The sequence below is a fragment of the Nesoenas mayeri genome (assembly GCF_963082525.1).
Source record: "Nesoenas mayeri genome assembly, chromosome: 3".
NCBI classification, from domain to species: Eukaryota; Metazoa; Chordata; class Aves; order Columbiformes; family Columbidae; genus Nesoenas; species Nesoenas mayeri.
In genome coordinates, this window is record NC_137544.1 from 110,886,461 (window position 1) to 110,912,564 (window position 26,104).

The 26,104-nt window shown below is 44.1% G+C and overlaps 1 protein-coding gene across 9 annotated transcripts in view; it reads left to right on the forward strand.

The window, feature by feature from the left end:
* The window catches only part of SHLD1 (shieldin complex subunit 1), a 78,058-nt gene that overhangs the window by 20,419 nt on the left and 31,535 nt on the right, over nucleotides 1-26,104 (forward strand). The window contains exons 1-7 of one of the 9 annotated variants that reach the window (XM_080342106.1): nucleotides 11,259-11,348; nucleotides 11,586-11,796; nucleotides 12,358-12,472; nucleotides 12,684-13,480; nucleotides 13,893-13,968; nucleotides 14,067-14,174; nucleotides 15,078-15,247. In XM_080342106.1, the coding sequence (XP_080198232.1) occupies nucleotides 15,085-15,247 (163 nt within the window). In that variant the 5' untranslated portion in view covers nucleotides 11,259-11,348; nucleotides 11,586-11,796; nucleotides 12,358-12,472; ... (2 more) ...; nucleotides 14,067-14,174; nucleotides 15,078-15,084. The other 8 variants (XM_080342102.1, XM_080342107.1, XM_080342105.1 and 5 more) reach the window with 8 other exon arrangements.

Sequence of the window (26,104 nt, forward strand, 5' to 3'; positions counted from 1 at the left end):
TATGTAGATATAGAGTATCTGTTCTGATCCAGTCAGAGTGTTGGACTTCAGTTCTAGTCTGGCATTTTTAACTGTGACTCACAGCCTTCTAGATCCTCTACTTAGAGCAGGATTTCTAAAGGGAATATTTTTCCCATCATCTCTCAGTGCTAACAAGAAGTCCCCAGTAGGGATATTCCAACATTATTTTGCATTTTTGTACTGTTTCATGTCTGATTTAGTTGCCTTTCAGTCCTCAGTAGTTCCTCAAGTTTGTGATTACAATCTCTTTTCACAGCCTTTGCTATGGAAACTTGCATTAGTGCCAGGGAACTGCTAAGCAAATGTCAATGCAGAGTTTAAGAGTGGGAAGGAAGCATCATGAGACATGATGTTTATGAGAGAAATGGAAGGTAGAATTCCTTTCATGTAAAACCAAAACCTTGCATCAGTACTTTCATTACACCAAATTCCACCCCCCCACCACCGCAGTCTGTCTCAGTTTGCACTTTTTTTATCCTAAGTATCAAAATATGTGCTTAATTTATCCAAGAAATAAAGAGGTTTTCTAAAGGAATATTGAGAATATGGAAAAAAAATCTTGCTTTGCAGATTTTTCTCTTCCTCACAAATTGGTGGATGGGGACTGGAAGGGGGGCAGAAATGAAGGAAAGGAGGATGTATATATTGCAAGAGCAATGGTTTTGCAAGAGTCATGTAGCTGTTTTCATTTCTGTGAAATGAAACACGCTGTGCTCTAAAATGACAATATTTATTTTCTAACTATGGGGAGATGCTATTACTTAGTAGCTCCAGGTTACCCTGACAGTGAGTTCCTGTTAATCATAGAAATTACAGCTCTGTGGAGATCTGGTTCTGGTGCCTAGCGCCATATCCCTCTGTGGTATCCACTCTCTGAGCAGTCCTGGCTACCTAAAGTGACTGACTGATTTACAGCAATACAGCACTAGTAGGAGGAGTGGCTGTTCCAGAGAGCAGCTGTTTCTTAGACCCAGGGACAGATCCCACCCAAATTAAATATAGCATTGCTCTAATGCTGATGTAAAAGGTCAAGTGGAGGTAAAAATAACTTCTTGACACTTCTAAGCTGCAGACTGGCACAGTTTGGCTGTGACTGTTTTGCCACAGTAGGCACCACCACTCAATGCACTGCAGTGAGAGGTCAGCTTGCTTTCTGAACAACATTGTGACACTGGAAAAGAAAGTCACAGACTTTCACATGGTCAAAGTAGGAATCGTTTGAGCTCTCACAGCTTCAAGTGACTTATTCTGCTGTGTGTGTATCAACACTCCAGCTGGAGAAGTAAACAAGTATTTCCCACCATAGGATAAATGAAGGAAGAAAGGTGCATTAGCTGTAGTTAGAAGAAACCATAATACAAAAGTAAAAATGGATACTGTCTGGAAACCATTCCAGACCTTGCTTTTTGCATAAAAAAAAGATGAAAACCCTATGCTCAGTTTAAATACAAGCCTCAGCAGTGATTTGGAGGCCTAAGTAGAGTTACTTCAGTCTCTTAAGTTACTGGCTAGTTCCTTGTTGCTCTTCAAAAACACACGGCAGGTGCCTTGGTTTGCTTGCCTGTATTTGTTCTGCTATTTGGAATGAACTCTCGCCTTGACTCTTTCAGAATTCAGGCCAAAATTGCCATGAGCACCACCTGCTTGCTGATCCTGAGCCCTGAGTAACCTGGGTCAGAACAACAGGACTAGCTGAAGCTTCTGGGTTATAATAAGCTTTCTTGGTTTTCTCTCTGGCGTAGTTGGGGAATAGTGTTTTTCTTACAGAGATTCATTATTGACGCTAGGACCATGCATCAGAAGACCTCCTATATACTATTTTTCCTTGAGATAATTAGCAAAAAGCTGCTAAGCTTACCTATGTCATGTTGAACACCTTGGCGACAGCTAATGGAAGCCTTCAGCAAACCAACATGCAAGCCTGGGTTACAGAGCATTCAAGATGCTCTCCTGGGGCAAATAAAGGGTTACAAACTCCTTAATTCTCAGTCTTGTGGTTCCTTTCTAAAAACACAATGGTACCCATGTCTAGGCACACTTCTGTTTCCTTTTTTATATAGGGAAGGGGTGCAGAAATTCCCCAGGCTGAGGAGCTGAGAACTGAAGTTAGCCACGCTAACTAAGTCTTTGCCACATATGCTTGGACAGGGTACAGAAAAGGATCATGCCCACACAAGGCAAGGCTGGGCAGAGCCAGGGTGCCCCTTGAAGGGTCTTGTATGGCCACCCATCTAATTTAGGGGCGATGAGAAACCATCAGTGGGGACATAAGGGAAGTCAGCATGAGTGGCTTGTGTTGTACTGAGGAGCTGTAGATGGTGCTGGGAGCTGGTGATGCTAGTCCAGCAGGTCACTGCAGCTGGTAGCTTGTTTCCATCAGCAAACTTGGATTTTTTTGCAGGGGAATAAACGGTTCTCCCTACTACCCTGCTTTTTAGGAGGAACAAATTGAAAGTTTGAAGTTACATTTGAAAGTGCAAGAGGGATACCTGCCTCCTTGTTAGTGTAATGTAGCTCTGAGGCACCTTCCAAATTCTACAACCTGCAACCTGATTTTAAAAGTGCTGAGAGGCCAGGACTCGCAGATTGAATCACCTCACCTATGGAAAAGAGGTCTCCACTGGGGGAACCTGCTCTATTTCTAAAGTCATGTGAGCTAGTGACTGAGTCACTTCAACTTCGTTGTTTGCTTGTTTTTTAATTAGAGGGCTCTGTTCCCATGGCTGCCCAGGCCTAATACTGTGATCCAGTCAGCAGAACGTGAACTGTTGTGATACGACTGCAGATAAAACAGAGCACGCAGTACTGAGAAATGTGAGCATCAAACACCTCCAAGTAAGTAGTTGTACAGAGGGCATCAACCAATCCCTTAAAACTAGCTAATCTAAAAATAACAGATTAAGAAGGGAACGCTCCTGAAAAGCAGTTAGGGAGCTTATGTCTGGAGACTAAGAACAAAGAACAGTGGTCTATCTTTGCTTTTAGGCAACAAATAAGCCTTAGGCCAGAGGGCAGGGTCTCTTCTGTATCTACTCATATGCAGAGCCTAAGTCAGTTTCAGTCTGATGCTTTTACCCAAGCAATTCAAGGCCATCTCCAGCTGACTCAGGAACACAGTGTATGAAATCATGCTCCAGCAGGACAGAGGTCTTGTGGGGTTTACCTGCCTCAGCCCAAGTCCAAAGCTTTCTTCTTCCTTCTCTCCAACTGTGTCAGCACCAGGAGTGGAAAAGCTGAGCAGCACAGTGTATGCGCACAGCTCTTCCTGCTCCAAACAGCCTGCTCTTGTCCAGGTATTACAGGATGGGCTCTCTACAGTAACTAGAGGTCATGAATAAATGCAGCTAGAGGAACACCAGAAATACTAGTGTAAACCCAGCAACAAGGATCACTGTCTCTTTAAAGAAAAAACACTGCTGGCTTAAATCTTTCAGGTGTATTTGGGGCTTTTGGAGCTGTGAGGACTGAAGCTGGAGGTGAGTGTGATAGCTGGGTGTTCCCTCTTGAGGTGCTCATGTAGATTTATTATGCAATAGCATGTTTTCAGTGTTGGTGAGATTGGATCAGGGCAGCTCATGTGAACAATCACAAGCAAGCTGAAGGCTGCCACAGGCCGAGGGGATGGTCAGTTTATGCATTAATGTGTCAGTTTGCCAGGTTTAGCTTTGCTTGCCTCTCAATCTCCAGGCTGGGGGGACAACTTCCATTGAGCTTCTACTGTGCAGGCAGCTCAGAAGGGGAAGGCCCAAAACCACTCTTATTACTCAACAGCCCAAAGCAAAAAGGTAGCAGTGAATAGAAGCCTTTCCTTTCCTCCTGGCATTACTGCTAGGCCTCCCAGGGAAACCAGCAAGACTTTGTGAGAATGTCTGCTCTCAGGAAAGAGCCCTGCCCTGTCCAGGTGGAGTACTGGAGAAGAGCTGGAAGCTAATAGCTCTCTGAGCATTTTCTTCGCTGTTTTTCAGCAGCAGCACATCTCTGAAGAGAGAGCTTAACAGTGCCCCTTTCCTGTAGGGGCACTGGTACATGCCTGGCTTCTGATGGGCTTTAGTCTTTTAGTTGTGACCCAGCCAGAGCACAGGCACTAGAAGTGGACATTTCTTGAATGGACTTTAGCAGAGGTCCAGACTGTAGCACCCATAACCTCATAAAAAGAAATTATGGGAAAAAATGTAACTACACAAAAAAAACCAAAAAAACAAAAAAAAACCCAACCAACCAACCAAAACAAAAAAAAAAAACACCCCAACAATAAACCACAAATGCCCCAACTCACCCCGCCATAATGTATGGGGCAGGTAATAAAACTGTAATCTCAAATCAAGATACACTTGTTGGGGAATGGGCTGCCTTAGCTTACTGCATTATTTGGTACCTTGCTTCTTACAGACCTTGTCTAGAAACTGCTTATATAGAACTCACTTAACGTAAGTAAGTTTGCTTAGCATAACCCCTGCAAGCTGTGAACTTTTGGACTTTCTGCTTTGTTAAGTATAAATGCCACAGAGTCTTCAAGCTAGAAGGGGAGTTGTGTCCTTGGAGATAAAGGAACACAACTGTGTCCAACAGAAGAATGTTTTGGCTGTTAGCGAAAAATTATTTTCTTGAGCTGCAGATGCAAAATAGCAGCTGAAAGTCAGAACTTTGACAGCCTGCCTGATGAAAATTAAGAGATCCAATTAAAAACATGGAGACCCCAAACTCTAATTTTGCAATTGGCCTGGAGTGACACACGGTGGGGTGAGGACTTGGATTGTGGTGGTATAACTGTCCAAGTTTTTTTCTGCTGAGCGTCCATCTTCAGGTGGCACTGAGCTTAAGCTGTTCTATGCAGTAACTTGTGAATCAATTATTAATTTTAGAAGAATTTCTGGAATCCATGCCTGAGCCTCTGCTGCCGGAAACCTAGGGAAAAGGAACTTCCTTAACAAACTGGACAGGATCAGAATGGAGCTTCGATTTTAGGTTATAAAGATGCTCTCCTAGAATTGATGCGTGAAATTAATACCAAAGTCATTGTCAAAACTATGCCTTATGCATGAGAACTCAGTTATAGTAAAATGATATGCTTACAACTGCAAAAACTAGTTAGAAACTCCTCAAAGCAATGCAGTAGAGAGAACTGCTGGGGCAACAGACAGCACCATGTGTGAGCAGAGGGTGATTTCCTTCCAGTACTCCATGCTCTCTGGCCTTTGGTTTCACTCTATTCATCACAACTGTGCTTGCAGGATGCCAGTTATTTAGATGCAAGACATGACTCTTCTCTTTATTTTGAGCCTGGCTTCTAGGAGAAACAAAGCCAATGTGGATGTGCTCATCTCCAGTTACTTTTGAGCTTTTTGATCAGGTATGATAGAAAGGTAATGATCTTGGAGCCAAGATGCTTGCTGTAACAGAAGTCTGTTACTAGACAACGGAGAGACTGAAGCAGTGTAGAAAGTCAGCAGAGGTGGCTCAGCTCTTCAGTGCTGGAGGACTTCTAGTGGAGAGAGGTGCATGAATACTGCAGTTGACACTTCTTGCTGGACCTCCATACTGTATTAAGCACTGGAAAACCCAGCAGAGAAGCCAGACTTTATTTCCTGTTCTCTTGGGACTATTTATTTAAGCGAGGCTCGAAGCATCTTTTGGAAATTCCCTGAAGGCTCAACAGCATGAGAACATGACAAATTCTTGGTGGATATTTATGGATGTATAGACATATGTAGGTCCAGCTGTAACAAATTCCAACCAGATCCCAGGAGTATAAGAACTGGAAACTCAGACACACGCTCCCTGCCAGAACTAAAGGAATTCAGTTGATGGCTGATGTGTACGGTGACTAAGAAGCTGAAGAGACTGTAGATCACTTGTTTCACAGGGTAGAAATAAGAATGAAAGAGGATAAACAACAAAGGATAAACCAATGCTTAAAGGGCTATTTTGCCCCAAAGGGAGACTGAGAGACGAGCCTAGGTGAGACCTGTCCTGTTATTCCAAATGTCTCTGCTCTCTCTGTGTGCTTCCTTCATCACAGCTGCAAAGTGCACAATTGCCATCAGGCAACAGCTATGCCACAGGCACAGGCAGAGCAATTAGTATGTACAAAATCACTAGGTAGGAGAAATGCGTGGGCATGGAGACTTAAATAGAACTACATTGCAAGAGGGGAAATATGGAAGAAAGAAACACAAACCTAATTAAGACAGACCCAAGTTGTGTTTAGGTGCAAATGTTTCAGGGTGCTTTGTATCTGTCCTTGAGTCACAAAATGTTTTTGTTTTATGGTTAGTGAATGGTGATGCAGAAAGGCTCTTTGTAGGGAGGAAATGAGGCCCCACAGAGCCTTGTGGTCTGTATCCACTGTGCTAAAAGCTTAAGCAGAACAAGAATGATAGTGCTAGTGTCCTAAAAAACTTTCCTTCAAAGTGGATTCAAGCAGCGGCATATCCAAAGAGGAGAAGTAATATCAGTCAGAGGGGTAGGAGCTATGCTTCTGTGCTCCTTTCAGCAAAGGCTTTAAAAGGAGAGACACGGGATTTAGTACAGGATTCTAAGGAAAAAAACAAAACAAAAACGGCTCCTGCTTGTACTAGAATAGCCTCAACATTCACATTTTCAAGCCTTTGCCACAAAAAACTACTTTTTGAAGAGAGAGTGACTTTCTTCTGAAATCACAAAATTCCAAGACATGTTATTAACACACGAACTGGCTACCATGATTTCATGTTGAGTTTCAAAGTGGCACCTTAAAAAGTCAGATACTGCTGCTAGCAGACCCACAGGAACAGATTCCAGGGAAGAAAAAAAAAAAAAGAAAAAAAATAAGTCATTTTACTGGCATGTGGTGCAACAGAAATAACATTTGGTCTTTGAAACTTCCTGTACCTTAGGGTGTTGATTGCAGCAAGCAAAAGGCTTAAACTCTTTATTCACTGAAAGAGGAAACAAAAAGCATTACTTGTCTTATGGCCAGGGAAGAGAAGGCCAAAAATTTTTCGGATGCCTGGCTGACCCACTTTTTGTAATACAAATGACTGCTTGCTGTTTGTAACCTTAACCTGTCTTGAAGTAGTTACTGAATTACAGTTTATGATGTTGGGCTATCTTGGTAGATGCCTACTTGACTATGCATGAGAAAGACAAGTAGGATATCTTATTTGTTGACCTCAGGGTTAACCAGGAACCTGAATCAGCAGTAAGTGCTCTGTGACAGTTCTGGCCAAACTCTGCAAGGCATTAGCTCTGCACTTATCACTGTTTGGAGACAGTGATGACAAGGAGGGGTATTTCAGTTTAAGTGGAACTGACCCATTAGAGAGAGGTTTGCTGATTTGAACAATTGCCTTTGATGTGGCAAAATGTGAAACACACAATGATTTTTTACATGGCCTTGGAGGCTTAGCTGCGGCATATCTGTGGGGACTGGTAACAGCCTTTGTCTGATCAGCTAACGCAGCTGGATATTTAGGGATTGCACAGGTATGGGGTGTTTGGTTTTGTTTTGGTTTGGGTTTGTTTTGTTTTGTTTTGTTGTTTTAGTTTTCTTTTTTTTTTTTTTTTCAAGTAAGCAAGTACATTCCCCCAAGTATGTTAACCCAGGTCTGGCCTTGGTAGAAACCAGATAGATAATACACCCAGACCTGGAAGCCTGGAGATGCTCCTTGTGTGTCTGCTGTCTCAGTGCAACTTCTATGTCTCTTGCCGCTGGAGGCAAACTGCACATTCCATGCTGTACTATGATGTACACACAAAGGACACAGCTAGAGGTGAAGGGAGGATGATTGTGAAAAGTTACTTGAGAATGCCAAGTGTCTTACCTCTCCTGGGATGGAGAGGCAATAGAGAAGAACTCTTCCAGCTTTCCTCTGCCCTTTGCTGTTTGCAGTACCACCAGCAAGCCTTACTAGTCTGGAAGGAGTGACAAGTTGCCAGTTCAGTTTCTCATCTCATGGGGTCAAAGAGCCATTTCTCAGATTTTCTTGCTTGAAGCCTGACAACACTCATGCCTGGGGTAACTGCAAGAGGCTTTTCCAGAGCAAAGGCCACTAAAACACTGTCTGCAGGGCTTGAAGGGAACCCCAGAATGGGAATCCAGCACAGTCTCATCCTCCACCCATTTTAGTAACAGTCTCTAGAGCTGGGAAATAAAATGCATGCAAGTAATAGACTTAAATATACTGATATTCTTTCTTGTTTCAGTTTAGAGAACAACGGGCTAGTTCATTGTATGGAAGTGAACTCAAAGCACTTAAGTATGCAGATTACAAACTTTGGCTTTATAATTTCTTTTAAACAACAGAATAATCTTAGTACAGTCCAACAGTGAGAAAATAACCTTGTTCGTATTTCCGTAGCATTCCTTCTGCCTTGGGTACTTCCTGCTGAATAGAAGCTATTCAGCTGTTATTCTGTTTTCATGTACTAAATTAATTTCTAGCTACTGTGAAAGAAGGAAGTGAGTAGACAGAGTTTCTCCCCTGTGGTGTGACAGTAGGAAAGGACTGAAAAGACATTAACTTGCTTGTTCTGCTGTTTATGAAGACAGACTTCTTTTCTTCATGTTATTTATTAAGTTTATAAGATGGTAAGTTGGCAGATAACACATTAGTTTCAATGACAGGAAATTTTACAGCTTAGGACTCTTCCCTTGAGACTGTCAACACTCTGAAAACTCACATTGCGACAGAGCTGCAATAGTCAGAAAATGTATTTCCTTTTCCCCATGAGTTACTCTCAGTAGTTTGATCTTCGCTAAATGTCAAGTGTGGGGTTTAATTCTGTTTCCTGACTCTCATGTACCTTCTGCTTTAACCAACTTCAGACACAGCTGCTGATGTAGTTTTATCATGTGATAACATTGTCAAATTATAAAAAAAAGGAACATAGTACACACTTAAAGACTTGCCCTAAATACTGTAGGCAAATGTAATCATTTTGCTGATAATGCAGTCCAGAAGGAATAAAGGTAAAGACTGTAGATCACAATGGCAGGGGAGCCATGGGAGTGCACAGCTCTATCAAGAGGGTGTGGGGCCTCTCCCTTTTGGTGAGAAAGGGAGGGAAATGAAGGCAAGTTCAAAGATTTGTTTGTACACCTAATATGACAAATAGAAATGGGTAAGCTGGAGATGTTTGTTAATAAGCACTACAGCTTCCTTTTCAGCTCTGTTTGCTGGAGCTCCTTACTTTTCCAGGAGAGAGAGAGCAATACCTATCAAGTTCCCCACTGACAAAGCTTTCCTGATGGCAGAGACCTCTGATGACCCAGTGAGGTGAAATCATAGAGACGGCTGGTTTCTGGATACTGTAATACTGCATGTACTTCCATAGCTAAATAAAGCAGATGTGTTGATGTTTTGCATTCCCCAGCTCAGCTCTAGCCTCATTCCCTGCAAGGAAACGAAACACTGGAGTGCTGCCTTCCAGCTCATCAAAAAAGGAGCCATCCCACTCCCCAGAGGGATAGTTAGTGAATACTAAGAGGTAGCCCAGCACTGGAGCAGTGTCTGGGTTTAGTTACAGCCTAGGAGGTAGCTGGGCTGTATCTTTACTTGCACAGTGACCCCTAAAGCGCAGGCCTGGCTCGAGGGAGGCTGTAAGCATAAGGCAGTCGCAGCTGCGGTGCCTGAAAAGCAGACTCAAAGGCTCTGTCTCGAGATAGCTCATCTTGGAGCAAAAGGAAGCCCTCTTGCTAACTATGGAACTTCCAATTTATTTTCTTCCTTTTAACCTCTTCCTTCTAAATGCATCAGTTTGCCATCACTGCTTTGCAATCCAAAGGCTCTTGGAAAAAGTCTACCAGCTCCTTCCCAGTCTCACTGGCAGGGGTGCATGCCAAGCAGAGCAGCCAGCTCTCCCCTGGCAGCACTTCTCCCTGACAGGCTGGCTGGCAGCTTTCCTCCCAAACTGCCTGTCTGGACAATAAAAGGGGCTGCTCCCTGACCTTAGCCAGAAGGGGTGTCACAGGATGTCTGGCTGTGCCATGCATGCTCTGTCAGGTGGCACTGTGATATATTCTTTTCTGGAAAATCATCCGGTGTGTGGCTGGGTACCCTCGCTGCACCCCTCAGAGAATCAGACTGTCCTGTGTCGCTCCCCCAAGACTGCTACTGTGGTCCTTGTCACCAGGCTGTCACAACACGTGGCAGCTGTGCTGTGTACGGCCCAAATTCAATGTGGCTCATATCCTGTTTTCCAGCAGGGTTTGCAAAGCTTCCGTGGTGCTGCCTGTTAAACTGGGTGCCAGGTGGGAGAGCGTGGACACCCTCGGTGCACAGCAGCCAATGACTGGCTGTCTGCTTACTTCACCTCCATATGAATTATTGTAGATAAGCTCTATAAGCCCTAGCAGAAAGACTCACTCCGACCCACCTGCTGACCCTCCGAGTGAGAACTGCAGTTTGTGTGGTTTGTTTGTTGTTTTGTTTTTTTCCTCGTTTCCTCTGGGCCCCGCTATGTTGTTTCCCCCTCATGGAACAAGCACAGCCCCATACTCACCACTCCTCAGGGCTGTCCAGGCTGCACCTTGGGTCAGGGCTTGGACAGCAGCAGTGCAGAACAACTGAGTCCTGAGCGGGACCAAACAAAAGAACGTGTGCAAGCTGTGGGACAATGCTGCTGGCAGCCCCGCTGCTGCCTCACCTCACCCAGGTGAAGGGTGATGACACCTGAACAAACAGAAGGAAGATGTGCCAGGGAGGTTCAGGTTGGACATTATTAGGAAAAGGTTCTTCACCCAGAGGATGGTGGAGCACTGGGACGGGCTCCTCAGAGAGGTGTCATGGCCCCAAGCCTGACAGTGTTTAAGAAGCAGTTGGACAACACCCTCAGACACATGAACTGTGGGGTTGTCATATGCAGGGACAGTAGTTGGACTCAATGATCCTAGTGGTTGTCTTCCAACTCAGGACATTCTACATTTCTAACCAAAATGTCTCCCCTCAGCATCGAGAGAATTAAAACCGAATTAAATTTGTTTTGAGAAAAACCTGACTGGAAACAGCTTTGACTCGACTGGACGCCGCGGCCGCCCTCCCCCCGCCATATTTCCCTGTATTTTTCTCCTCTTATACTGCTTCTTTCCACACACAGTCTCCGCTCGCAGCCCCACGGGACGCTTCCGTTCAGTCGCCCTCAGGGGCGGACCCTTTTGCCGCGCAGGCGCGGCCAGAACCCCCGCGTCTGCCGTTGCCGCCCGGGTCCTGGTCAGCCTGGGCTCCGCCGCCGCCCTGTTCCGCACAGCGCTGCCCGTAGCCAAGATGGCGGCCGGCGGCCTCGGAGCGGAGGGTCCTGCTAGGGCACATCGTCTTCCGCCCGGCAGCGGAGCGGAGGGACTGAGAGTGGTTGTGGGCATTTACTTTCCCCTCATTCCCTTGCACAATGTTTTGCGGTCCGTGGGATGCTGCAGCCTCATTTTCTCCTTAGAAAGTAGGGGGGCGGGGAAGGAGGAGGCGGCAGGCATAGCGACGCCGCGGGTGGTTCTAGCTTTTGTGCGCCCTGCGGGGGCTGCCCTGCACTGCTCTCCTTTCCTTGCGCTGCCCAGGGAGCGGTTGTTGCAATAATGGGTCTCTTGCCTGCAGGAAAGGGGGAAAGAGATGAGACTGTGAGGAAGAGGACCCTGTATTCTGCGCCCCCCAACACCAGCTGAACAGGGCAGCTGGTAAGGCCGGTGCCTCACACCCCCTGACGTGCCCATTGCACTTGGTGCTGTGTGTTTGACTGGAAGATGCCCAGCAGCAGCTGCTGCTCAAGCGTGGCCTGGAGGAAAATCCAGTTTCATCCTGAAAGAAGGTTTGTCCTGGTTGCTCCCTGAAAATAATGAGGTAATGGCAGGGGGTGAGAAACAGGATTTGGGTTCCATGGGCCCGTGGCCTGCTCCACACACTGGGTTACGTGGCCCTCAATACGCATGTCCTGGTTGAGGCCTGACATAGGACAGGGTGTCAGTGTTGGTGTCAAAAGCACCGCTAGATAAACCTATTGGGGATGTATCTGCTCCTCCACAAGAGGAAGGGCAGGATACCAGCTATAATTTGCTTCTCTGTTTTATGGGTTTTGAATAATCAGCACATCTGGCAGCTTCTTGCAAAGAAAATTTGGCTTTATTTCTAGAGTGTACTGACCCCTTGTTTTCAGGAGGTCTCAGTTGCTGTCAAAAGATTCAAGGGCATTGCTAGATGTGGTGTTTCTGATTCCTAGAAAAAAACTTTTCTCTTTGCCAGACTTGACAGACAGTGGTATATATGGTGACTGACTGTTGACAGCTGGCATATGTGTTTGGAAAGGTCACACTGTCCGTCAGCCTGATCAGCTGATACGAAGTATGTAACTGACCTGTTTGTTTCATTCCAGCAGGCTGGGATTGGCAAACCATGAAGGAAGAAGGAGATCCTGAAGCAGTGACAGACTGTTTACTCACAAAGGACTGATTCCAAGAGGACTGCTTCCGCTTCAGTGCTGTTCCTAGGTAAGGCACAGAGGTAACAGTGTCTCTTTCAAGTACCTGAAGGTCCAGGACTGGGCTGAGGTCTTGCTTATCCTCACAAACAAGTCTCTCCATCAGTTTTGGGAGTAGAACGACTGAAGCCTTGATTTATGCTGCCTTATATGGTCAAACTACGCTCTGGAATTGTTGGAGGAGCTGATCTAAGGGAAAACTTTTTTTTTTTTTTTTAAAGGTGATTTGTTTTATCTGAACCTGATCATCACATGACTGCACATGGTGTTAGCTCTGTCATGGCAATATGAGGAAGGAGGCTGGCACAGGCAGCTGGCAGAGATGGCCAGGATCACAGCAGCCCATATCAATGACAGCCTTAAGCTCTTGTGGTACCACACCACCAGATCCTCTTGCTATAATCTCCCATTTGCTCTTGGAGGGATAGGATTGGTTTGGTTTTTGTGTTTTTTGTTTGCAGAGTGTGTGTGTGTATTTGTTTGGGTTGGGGTTTTTTTTGTGGTATTTTGTTTGGTTTTTGTTTTGTGTGGGGTTTTTTGTTTGTTTGTTTGTTTGTGTGTTTCTGTTTGATTTCTTTCTTTTTTGTTTTGTCGTCATTTTTTTCCAGACCAAGGACTGAAACAGGCACTTTTGTTCTCTAAAATATTAGTGTACTTTAAAAGTAGAACAAATAAGAAAACAATATTTGAGGAAAGTTTCTCCTTCGTTGTGTTCTGTATGCATAGATCATCTGTGTTTTGCGACATGAAGATCAATGGAGGAAAAGCTTCCCTCTGAAGTGACTGCTGGGGGCAGAGAGTTGCGTGCTCTGTTTTGTTTTTAACCTTCCTCTCTGTTTTTCCTGGAAGCTTTCTGTGAATGCACTGACCTTGCTTGTCCCTCCAAGGCAAGGCAGCTGCTCTCTTCCAGTATCACAGCCAACATCTCCACTCTGTTAATTAGTGAGTCAGCATTCTGCAAAGGTCAGAGGTGCATCTTGGCTACAAGTTGACTCCACACAGAAGCACCTAAGAAGAGGTGATTTTTTTTTTTAATCTGCATGAAGGTATTTACTTCATTTTTCAGTACTAATCCCTTCTAGGCATTTGTTTGGCCCCTGTGGCTCACTGACAACAGCTCTGAGATAAGAGTATGTTGCCTTTTTCATTTTATGGAAGATGAAATAAATGTGAGCGTGTAGGGTCCCAAGCCATTGCCTGACCACAGGATCTGGTTCCTCTGTCCTATCACTCTTTACCAAAATAGCGAAAGGATACAGCTGGTGGAGGGGGTAGCACAGACAGCCACAACCTGCTTTTTTTAATCATGTATAAGTAAATGAAACAGGTGAAGGAAGAAACTTGCACAAAATCTCCTGGAGTCTGGGAACTAAACTCACATGTCATGAGAAACACTCTTGTTCTGTCCATATTTTTTCCATGAAAAGTAGCATCCGTTACTTGAGTGAGGGGAAAACACGTCTACTCACGCTTACCCCATTCAATGTCATCATCAGTGCATGCTCAGTAAGTATTTAAGTGAAGCTCCTGTGCAAAAGTCCTTCTGGCATAAGGCCTTGCAGTAAGAACTGGGTCAATTCCTTCTCTGTTTGGTGTTGCTACAGGTGAAGTACAGCAGTACTCTGCTCAGACCTGGTACTGTTAGTGGAGAGTCTCAGCTGCCTCACAAGGGGTTGTGCAGGGCAGACAAAGGCTGGTGGCTGAGGTGTCAGGTAGAAACTGAGAGTGTTTGGGGCTCTTCTGCATCTTTCCTTGAGGTCTACAGGGTCCCTCTTAGTGAAGCAGTGCTAATCATGCTTTGGCCTGAGGATTCCTACTTGCTTCTCTCTGTTTGTCATTCTGTGAGCTCCTGCCCCACCAAGTTTTTTGCCTTTCATTCCTCTCCTGCCTGAGACACTTGTGTGGCTGTGGTTGGAGCTGCTGGAGTGAAACATTTTGATTTCATCCTCTCTGAAAGAACTGCCCATCCACTGTAGCCCTTGGTATGGAGCTGGATGGCACCAACCCTGCCCTACTCTCTGTGGTGGTGGACTGGTTCAGGGAGCTCAAGAGAACAGTGTTGGAATGTGGGATGTATCAACTGCAGCTTTCCAAAGTGCTGTGCACAGGATATACAGCTGCCCTAGGGTCTCCACACAAGGAAATCCTTGCTGTCCCTGTGGGGTTGAGACTACTGTGTTTTAGGATGCTCTTTCATTCTGCTAGTGAGTGTGATGAATTTCATGAACAGAGGCAGGGGCTTAACTTGTGACTTCTAGAAGCATGAATGATCAGGGACCTTGAAGAACCTACTTCCTTTTAAACTGCACACATAATGTGCCCTGAAGGGAATATACTCCATAGCTTTCTCATGTTGGGGGCCTGAATCTTTACTTCTAGAAAGCCTCTAGGAAAGCCAGATTTGTTGTGGACTTCTAGTTATCCTACTTAGGGCTGACAACTCTTTCCCTTACATCTTTAAATTTGCTCTTGTTTTCTTAAATGAAGTACTAATATGCTTGATCAGCTTTTCTCAGCTCAGAAAGCAGTGCAAAAATGCCAAATTGTTTGTGTTGGTTTCTGCTTGGATTTTCACACTCTAAAAACCCAGCTCAGTTGTATTTGTGTCTCTGCAGTGGGACCATGGAAGGAAAAGAGACATCATCAAATTCTCACTCAGATGAGAGCAGCGTATTGGACCTGTCCTCTGTGTGTGACCTATCAGAGTGCTTTCTGCGTCCACATGGCTCTGAAAACAGCGAGGAACTTTTTTGTTCTGTGGATACTTTTCCCTCTCCACCCACAGGTAACAGCTTCTGCCTTTCCACATACTCTTTCTTTAGCCAGTGCATTATCTACTTAGTGTATCATTTGACTGAGAAGAGCAGTCTGGTACTGATGCATCTGCCTTGTCTTAAAACACAGTTTACCTGAGCTACAGTTTGTTCCATCTTGACAGATGCAGTGTGAACTGTGGGTTGATGAGACACAGGAGAGAAGTTTAGAGGATACTATCAGCTGCTAATGTTTTGACTACACTGTTTCTTCACATTAAGTGTCTTCTCAGAAGAGAGTTACTTGAACTAACCCACAGAGCAATCCCCTGGGCATCAATAGGAAATTACCATAGTCAGTAAGAATTGTTTTTAAACTGTCCATTATGTTCTTCATGTGCTTGTCATGCATCTTCCAGGCATGAGCTCAGGATGTGGCCTCTGTAGCCCGTTATTTTAAAATTATAGTAATGAATGTTTGCTTGTGCTAATGACATGAGTGTGATGACAAGTGCTTCAGTTCAGCTCCTGGGAGATAGCAGCTCCCTCACTTGAAGGAGGACTCATTCCTGCAGAAGTAGCATTTTATGTCAGCCACTACTCCAGATTCTTAGGAGTGATGTTGTACCTGAGAAGATCAAGGGACAGCTGACACATAGCCCAGTCAGTGTGAATATATGGCAAGAAGTGTGAAATCAAAACATGCTGGCCCAGTGGCATTTCTTGCCATGTGTTCATACTGGCTAGGATGAAGGTTGTAGTAATTATCTTTAATATTGTGGGGGGAAAATAAAATCTGATCAGCAAATAATTTGTGGAAATGGTTTGTCAAGGCACCTGAGCAGGTGAAATGTCACTGATGACATTTCTGGTTGCTTTGGAGTCTGAAGTAGTGTGAAAGTAGAGTTTGGCTCCTCTTCTTCTTCTGACACTGGGTGGTTTGCTAGTTCCCAGAAGTCAGCTTGTAATTCAACAGATGGGTTTTTTCAGTGGGAATTCCACTATTTTCCATGCTAAACAGGTAAGCAGTGGGATCTACCAACTAATCTAGCTCTGATGTTGACTGCTTGCCTGTACAGTTGTCTTCACCTGTAATTGTGGGACATCCAGAACTGTAATGAAATCTGCAAACAGTAGTACTGATCCTTGCTTTGATTTTTCATATGCAGACCAAGAAGTCATCAGTCTTATGTTACTAATGATGCAAATCTACTGTAACCTCTACTTCAAACCATGAGCCCTATCACATTCAGTGCTTCATCTTGCCTTAGAGGAATAGTGTATCTGATTTGAGGTTTTGCTTTATATTTCGTGCACAAGAGGAGTGACCACCATGATAAGAAATGTCTTGAACAAGCCTTTTCCACTGTTGTGACAGAGGAGGATAGGGAAATTCCTTTAACAGACTGAAAGGCTTTTGTCTACTCAGATTTCACAAGCCCTGTGTTGCATGTATGAAGAAATTCTGGAAGCTGTGAGGCATTTCCTGCATTATGTGTAAGGTGGTTTAGTTGCTCAGAAACCATTTAGTGTGGCTCAGGACAACTGGACATGATTGCTCTGGTGAATGGGATGCACAGAAGAACTGTCTGACCACTCAGCAGTCCTAAGAATGATCTGAGGCATTTGTGGAAAAACGAAGATGGGCAGCTCTAAACCCAAATGGCATCATTTGGCAAGTCATTTATGGTACACGTGTGGAATATGTAGCTGAAGCTCAGTACCAAGGTATTCTGAGAGGCCAGATCCTGCCTTCTTGTTGTCTCCAACACCTGCTGATGTCAGTGCGGATTCCACGTGTGCTGAGGAGGACAGGTGGGGCCTGTGAACCCTCTCCTTCATCACTTGTTTTAGAGACCTCTCGCAACTGAGACCACTTGGCAATAACTATGGGATGCATGCTGTAAAATGGTTCCTTACTCTGTGCTCCTGGGACTCAGTTCATGCTCTGAAATCTCAGTTCCCTTCTCCTTATAACACTGTCCAACCAATATAGAAACTCACTTAAACCCTCTTTCTTATGCAACTTCAGCTTTCTAAGCCACTGAGTTTGGTCACTGTGGCAGAAGAGGCAGGAGGACAGTTTTAAAAACAGTCTGCCTGTGTCACTTACGCTTGCACAAGCAAGTTCAGTCAAACCTATCCTGGGAAAGGAAGGTCCTTTTCTTGTTTCTTTTCTTGTGAGATGTAAAATGCTCCTATGACACAAGATAAATTGGGAGAGTGGAGGTGGCTATAGCTTGCACCCTACAGTATGACCAGAAGATTGCATCCTGGCCCTTGGGCAGGATGGATGATAGGTCTTCTTATCAAACCTGAAAAATTTTTATTAGGGGTGGGTATCTTCCTTAATGATTCAAAAGCATTTCCAAAAGGTCATCAGGTCTCTGGGAATGTGACAGTTTCCTTATCAAAGAAGCAGACTGGCAGCACAGGCTGTGTCTGGCATCTGTCACGTGAACCGGACTGAGACTGACTGAAATACCATGCCATCCCATGTATTCAGGAATCAGAAATGGATATGGAGGTATTCCTAGTCACCTGTAACAGGTTGTGTTAGTCTGGAGAGCCTCCAGCACTTGTAATAGCAGAAGATAGTACCCATTAGCCATGAAATCAGGGCCTTATGAAAGCAGGAATCCTCAGGCAAGAAAACAGTCCTGTAGGAATACTACTAAACATCTAAGTTGTGTATAATTGAATAGGTTTATGGCTTGTGTGGGAGTGAGGGTTCTGTTCTTGCAACAAATATGTGCATTTTTAGCTTATTGTCATAGAGAGTTCAAGTGTTTAGGCACTGATAGAGTGGGAAAATTAAATTCGATCAGTGAACTTTTCAGCATGCTGCTTTTTTTCTTTTTCTTTTTTAATATCCCCATACTGGAAAAGAATAATACCAAAAATTCTCTGTCTATAGTGTTTCTAGTCTGTATCACTGAATAACACAATGCTGCAGCAGTATCCTGCTAGTTCCTCCAGATTAAGAAAAGTTGCCAGCAAAAGTTCCTACTTGGCAGCACTTGGTTGTGTGTGGGGAAACCTTAAATTATTTGGATTAATATTTGAAAGACAGCTAATAAAGATTGTTTACAATAAAATAGGCCACTGGCTGTGTTCCATTTTCTTGTAGGGCACTGAACCAGAGCATACCAGGGATAGTGGAAACAGTGTTTGCCTGGAAAAATTGCAGGCTGAAAAAAACGTTAGAGAATAGACTACGGATATAGTGCATGCAGGGCCCTGAGCTCTGCCCATGCTTTGTAGTCTGACAGAGCTAAGTTTGCCAGCGTAGCCCTGAGGTGATGCTACCAAACCTGGAGGCAGCGTTTGAGAGCTCAGCTGTAGCACCATGCTGGGGAGACAGGCTGGCTGAAGCAAGGGCAGAGCTCAGCCCCACCTGCCTGCCCAGTGGTTCTCTGGGGCCAGCACCATCTTGGAGGGATGGGATTCTTTGTTTGTCTCTAGCTTCTCCCTTAATGGCTCTATCTTTTTAATGAAAAGCTGTTAAAAAGGTGTGTCCTTAGGAGAATGGATGGATGGACAGGGTCACTTAGTGGAAGGTAAATAGAAAATGTAGCATCACAGGAATAGAGATAATAGAGGAAGGATGACAGTTAGGAGGGGAAGGATGATGCTGGATTGATGGGTTAGTGAAGGAAGACAGTTCACTATGTGATCAGAGAGGCCCGTGTATATCTAAAAGCTGGATAGCTCTTAAAAAAAATAATAAAAGCCAGTTTGGGAGGATGGAGGTGTTCAACCTTCAGCTGCCTCTCCAAAAGCACTACTGTTCCTGCAGTTTGCTTTGGGTTTGAGCCCGGGCTTACCTTTAGTTGTCTTCCATGGACTGCCCTGACCTCTCTAATGCAGTGAGAGTCCCAGGCTGCCCCTGACCGTGCTTATTCCTTCTGCATCCTTAGCACTGGTACTCAGGCGGCCACATGAGGAGTCAGCTTGGGGGACTGATCTAGCAGGCTAGGCAGCCATGTGAATATTTATGCGGATGAGATGGGGACAGTTGCTCTTTCGGTCAGCAACATAGGTATACGCCAAGGTACAGCGGTCTGCAGTGTCTTCTGTCTTTCATATGGGGTTACAGTCTTTCCAGAATGGTGGTTTCTGGAAAAAGCAGTGTTACGCTATTAATAGCTTTGCCCTTGTGGGGAGCCAGGCTGTAGGTTCTTTTGGATCAGTTGTGGTTTTTGTAGGCTTCCTTCAAGAATAGTCTATTTGGAACAAGTTGTGCGAGCTTTGGGGGAGATGGAGCAGAACCATTTCCCTAGGGCTCACCAGCTCAAGGCAAATCAGGGAGTCTGGGCCACAGCACTACTGCTGGAATGGCCACTTAAATCAAGAACACACCCAATCACAAGATTATCTCAGTTTAAAAATAAAAGCAATTGTGATTTTTTGGACCGTTCCAGTTACTTTCTGGGTTTTCAGTCAACCAAACATGTATGTTAAACAAAGCAGAGATTTGCAGCTTGTTAATGCAGCTGTCAGTTCCACAGGCAGTTGGGATTCCTCTGGAAAAAAAAAAGCTACACATACGCAGTGGATGCCTAAATTTGCAGTGAGTTGCTATGTATTTATTAGCAACTGGGGTGTCACGCTAATGTTGGTGCATGTGTTCTGACTTGTCCTTAAATGTTCTCTCCTGTTTACTACGTCCACTTGCGTGTCAAGAGTTGCTTAATCTCTTTTGCTGAAGTGAGTTATGTTTACTGAAGAAGTCTGGCGTGGTTTGCACTTTTTCTGTATGGGAGTTGTGTAGAAGTGCTGACGTAGAAGCTGAAAATTAAAGGAGCAGGCTGTACTTGCCATGTCAGCAGTGACCTTTTAGGGCTGGTACTTGATGGGTGATTGAAGGTTCAGTTCAGCCCAGAACTTAGTGTGTTTATTCATTACTTGGGTTAGAAATTACAGCTTAGCTGTCTCAGCTACAACTGTTACCCAAACTAGCAGAATTTCCAAAACTGCTTTTTGTCTGGCCATGCTGAAGACAACCTGAAGGCTAAAGACCTTTATATATAGTCTCATTTGAGAGGTCTATGTTAACTTTGTAAATCCAAAACACTCTTGATATTTTAAATCACCTTCAGACTGAACCAAAGCTGAAGTAAGAAGGACTTGTACTTGCATTCCTGGCTGTCATGGTTAGATACAGAAACTTCCCATTACCAAAAAGATAAAGATCACCCAAAAAATATCTTACATTTCAGCTTGATGCAGAGATGAAGGGCACAGTGATGTACAAAGGTGCTTTGTGCTGTTATGAACATTCTCATTGACTGCAGGAAGTTAACATGCACTCCCTCTTGGAAGCTCAGTTCGGTTTGAACTATGATCCCAAACACCATCAGAATTAATGGGTGTTTTTTAGGTAGCTGCCTTGGCCTTCATGAAGATCATGGCCCCTATTTTGGGAATTACTGGATTTTTATTGGTTTAGGTTTGTTTCCTGCTACCCTCTAGTGGGCAGTGTTACTCATTTCTGATGCTACCAACCTTGCATGCTTGGAACTTAATAGGCTTGTGACTTTTTCTTTTTCTTCAGCTGGTGGTGTGTTTGTATGTCACTGTACAGAGCTCAGTTCTGTGTCAGTTTACTGCTGTTGACAAATGATGCTAAACAACCCCCAGGGCTGCTGTGGGAATACTTCTCAGGAGTGTTGGTTGCATGTTGTTTACTGCATGGATCTTGGCACAGGGTGGCTAATGTTGCCTGTTCATCAAGTATTTGTTTTGGTCTAGGAACAGCCTTCCTATTTCTGTGTCTTATAGTTACAGCTGTGCTGGGATCTGATTTTGTTATTGAAATGAAGGGTCTTTAAAGCTTAGTTATTATGGTTTTTTTGGGTGCAACTGTAATTTTTTCGCCTTTCCAAAAGTTCTCTTTTTAGCATCTTCCTCTTTTATCCCTGATATTGGTATAAACATCCAGTTATTTGTCAAGGTGGGTGACTTATTCAGCTTATCAAAAGCAAAGCAGCACCTATTTTCAAGTGAATGTGTTCTTTTTTTGATTTATTGATGATTTCTAACCAAAAACACTCTCAAATATGATCGTAATACTAGATTTTTCTTAATACTCTAGTCTTCTTAAGAGTAAAAAGAAGGTGAAGTGTTTCAAATCCCAATAATTTTGCATAGATATTGTGATCCAGCGGTGCAGATGCTCAGTGGACTTGAATTTCTGCATCTCCACTGAAGACATGAGCGGTTACCCATTGGTTTGGGTAATTACACAACTGTGGTGAGATTGGCAGCATTAACTTTTTGGGCATCTCTGTGGCCCAGTTGTGTTGAATATTGAATAAAGCTGCAAAGTGGAATCCATGCTACCTTACATAAAAGGAATACAGCAAAACTGCACGACACAAATAATAAAGCACTCAGCACCACCAAGTCACTGAAGGTCTTACATCTTTTGTAGATTAATTTTTCAGCAATGTGTTATATAATGCGTCGAGCCAAAAATAAATCCTGGAAGAGAAAGAGACAGTGTTTTATTCTTCACAGTCTGAGGAAGAAAACCAATCCAGTTTTGAGGAGAATTAGAGCACTGTATTCTGGAACAAGCTGCCCAGAGAGTTTGTGGAGTCTCCTTCTCTGGAGACATGCAAAACCCACCTGGATGCTTTCCCATGCAGTCTGCTCTGGGTGAACCTGCTTTAGCAGGTGGGTTGGACTAGATGATCTTCAGAGGTCCCTTCCAACCTCAACCATTCCGTGATTCTGTATGTGGTCAGTAAAGGAATAAACTGAGGCATGTGACTTGCCTTTTAGACATTAATGCTTCAGAATACCTCTGTGTTCTGTGAAAATGAACAGTTTGTATGAAACCATTAACTATTAGATATCAAGTCCAGAGGAAATGCTTCAGTAACTAAGACAAGGAGTTGCACATATGCATTTAAGTTGTCTGATGGGATCATGTGGTTTTGTGCATAAAGGAGAGCTTGGGAGTTTGGCTCTCAGCGGTGCTGGGGGGACAACTGTGCAGCATAACTGTGTGCTGTAGTCTAATGTTTTGTGTTGACTTGTTTGGAGTTGAGTCTTCTGCTCAGAGTGAGTTTTCTTCTGTTATCCATCTCATTTTTTTCCCAGAAAAAGTATTTGTTAGGTTCACTATTATTAGGCACACAGTTTCAGCTATATTGACCAATCTAATTACCAACACTTAACATGGAAAGGCGCATAATATTATACAAGTTCTGCTTTTTATCCCTGAATTCTTAAAAAGCGCTGGCACAATACAGAACTTGGAATTTGTATATTTGAAGATCACTTGGAGGGACCTTCATAGTTGTTTCCTTTCATTCATTGTTCTTAGTTGAGTGTGTAGGCAAATTAAACCCTTGCCAACCTCTCTGTGTAGAGGTAGAAACAGAATGGGTTGATTTCCAATTAGGGATGCTCCCATCAAACAGTGAAATCATTTTGAAATGGTTCTAAATGTTATAAGTTTCTGAATGCTTCTTAGTGGTTCTAAATGTTGGAAGGAGTTTTATTTCCTCCCTAAAGTCAAGCTTAGGCAGTTGTCTATCAAATTGTAACTGGATGCTGTAGTCTTCTACTGAGAATTACTGCATGGTTAGTGCAGAGCTGGCAGCTGGTGGCTCACTCTAGCTGGCGGTCGCACTGACTGTCACTGGTCTGCTGTGATCTGTGGCTCTGTGATTCTTCATTGCTGTGGTCTCTGTTTCTTGTACCTGTGGGCTCTGTGTTTCTCATTCATGTGGTTGTCAAGCTCCATGGGGAAGCAACCATGCTGTGCTGCATAGCTATCTGCCATGCAGAGTGAAGTCTCTAGCTGTCTTCTGGGATAACAGAGCCCAGCAGCATCTTGCTTCTGTCTGAACCTGTTGTTTTAAACCTTTGAAGGAAGTTTATTTAGTCCTCATTTGGTCAGAGAAGGTGAAATAGGTTTCAGAGTAAGCAACAGTAAATAGTCCCAATGGAACCATTAGGCCATCAACCAGAAAGCACATTCATCCCATTCGCCATTGAGAACAAGACATGTTTCTGTGGTAGCTCACAACTCTTTAGGTTATTTTGCATTTTGAATGTAAAGTCTGTATGTTGTAAAGATGATGGCAGAGTTGCTGTGGTTCCCTGTGCAATCTAGGGCCTGGGTACTGAGTTGCCAAACATGCTTATGTGTAGCAAGGCTTACTAATTGAATGTATGCTGCTGCATCCCTTATATTGCTAAAACATTTTTAGTGATGCTTTTGATTTCTTGTGTGCAAAAACATGTTGGATTATTTTATCTTTTCAGACACCTTTTACTTTGTGGAGCTTTCTCTTAAATGCTTCAGACTCCTCATTTGGAAATACTGAGCCACCTTGACAGGAGCCATGAGATGTCTGTGTCTCACTGGCAACGCCTCACACAAATGAACTTCGGATTTAAGTGGTTTTGTCAGTTCTAATTGACACACAATACAGCAGGAAGTGTATACAGAGAACAAAATGCAGGACAGGGTACTATGAGAATGCCCAAAGTGGGTCAGAGTGGAGACTGCTTGAATGGTAACTTTTCCTCAGCAGCAGGTAACAGTGATTTAAAGACCAGTACAAACAGAAGTGACCCTGTCCCTGCAAGCCGTTGGCTTCCATGACTTCTGGTTTAGGAGCCACAGAAGTCATCCTGGTGTATCACTAGCTCCTGATGAATGGTCCTAGCAGGAATTTGTCATCACTTCCTTCTCCAAGCCATTTGTGGTCTTACGGACATCTTATGCTTTCTCTCTGTTGTATTTTTCCAGGCTAAAGAAATCTGGTGTATTTGATTTTGATCTTAAAGAAAAGCCATTCCAATACTTTGGCCAGCTTTAGACTATCCTTCTCTGGGTCCTTTTTCACTTGTCACTGATCTTTTAGAGATATGGGGACAAGAAACATGCACAATTCAATTTCTGTGACATGGCTCAGAGCAACTTGTCCTTGTTTTTAGTTCTTTATGCATTGTTTTGATAGATTTTTTTTCTTTTTGTCTCTTCTCCCCAGTTTAGTACCTGTATTGGAGGAAGGGGAGTCATTCCTTGCTGAGCACTGAACTATGCCTGGGCATATGGGTTCATGAAAGTCAGGTCCTGTTTCACCAACCTGATCTCCTTCTATGACAAGGTGGCCCACTTAGCAGATGGGGGAAAGGCTGTGGATGTTGTGTACTTAGACATCAGTAAAGCCTTTCACACCGTATCCCACAGCATTCTCCTGGTGAAGCTGGCAGCTCATGGTCTGGATAGGTGTACTCTGAGATGGATAAAGAACTGGCTGGAGGGCTGGGCCCAAAGAGTTGTGGTGAATGGAATCAAATCCAGATGGTGGCCAGTCATGAATGATGTTCCCCAGGGCTCAGTATTGGGGCCAGTTCTGTTTAATCTCTTTATCAATGACCCGGATGAAGGGATTGAGTGCACCCTTAGCAAGTTAGTAGATGATACCAAATTGGGTGTGAGTGTTGATCTGCTGGAGGGTAGGAAGGCCATACAGAGGGATCTGGACCAGCTGGATCATTGGGCTGAAGCCAATTGTATGAGGTTTAACAAGGCTGAGTGCTGGGTCCCGCACTTGGGTCACAACAACCCCAGGCAGTGCTACATGCTCGGAGAAGAGTGGATCGAGTGCTGCTTGGAGGAAAAGGATCTGGGGGTGTTGATTGACAACAGGCTGAATATGAGCCAGCAGTGTGCCCAGGTGACCAAAAAGGCCAACAGCATCTTGACTTGTATCAGGAATAGTGTGGCCAGCAGGACTAGAGAAGTGATCGTGCCATTGTACTCAGCACATGGTGAGGCTGCATGTTGAATCCTGTGTTCAGTTTTGTGCCCCTCATCATAAGAAAGACATTGAGATACTGGAGAGAGTGCAGAGGAGGCAACAAAGCTGGTGAGGGGTCTGGAGCACAAGTGTGATGAGGAGTAGCTGGGGGAGCTGGGGCTGTTTAGCCTGGAGAAAATGAGGCTGAAGGGAGACCTTATCGCTGTCTACAACTACCTGAAAGGAGGTTGTAGCATGGAGGAGGTTGGTCTCTTCTCCCAAGTAGCAAGTGATAGGACAAGAAGAAATGGCCTCAAGTTGCACCAGGGGAGGTTTAGATTGGATATTAGGAAAAAATTCTTCCCAGAAAGGATTGTCAGTCATTGGAACAGGCTGCCCAGGGAAGTGATGGAGTCACCATCCCTGGAGGTGTTTAAAAGGCATTTAGACGAGGTTCTTAAGGACACGGTTTAGTGCTAGAGTTAGGTTATCGTTGGACTTGATGATCCTGAGGGTCTCTTCCAACTGAAGTGATTCTATTAGTACAGTGGTCTTGAAAAGGTGTTTTCTTGAAAGTTCTCTTACTACATAGTAATGTAAGTCTAAGATCCCTCCAGTCAGGTCAAAGTTGGTTTTTGCTCTTTTCTGGGTCTTTTTGTTCATTGAAGTCTGTTCACAGGCTTTGTTCTCTTCTTTCCTTATAATATTCCTTGGCTTTGCACTTTAACTGCATCATGTTCTATTTTGTGCTAAATTGTGGTGGTATTCTTCCCTCTGTCTCCATTGTCTGCATAGAGCCACCTGCCTGATGTGGCTTCTGGGTAATGTTGTCCTTTTTATCCCCAAAAGTACACAGACCTTTCAGTCAATGGCCCTTGAAACAGCACGGAAATATTATCTCTGTCAGCCTGTAATTAAAGACTAGAAGCCCTTTAGGACTATCTTCCCACCCCATGCTGTGCGCTGTTATTGCCACACTTTTATTTCAGAAAACTTAATGGTTTTTATCGGCTTTACTTTCAAAACCCCGCTGGTACAGTTTTCAATAAAATGTTTGCTCTGCCTTTGATGTTTGCAGTGCTTGTAGTCCTTGTATTGTCCAAGGTGTTTTTCTGATCC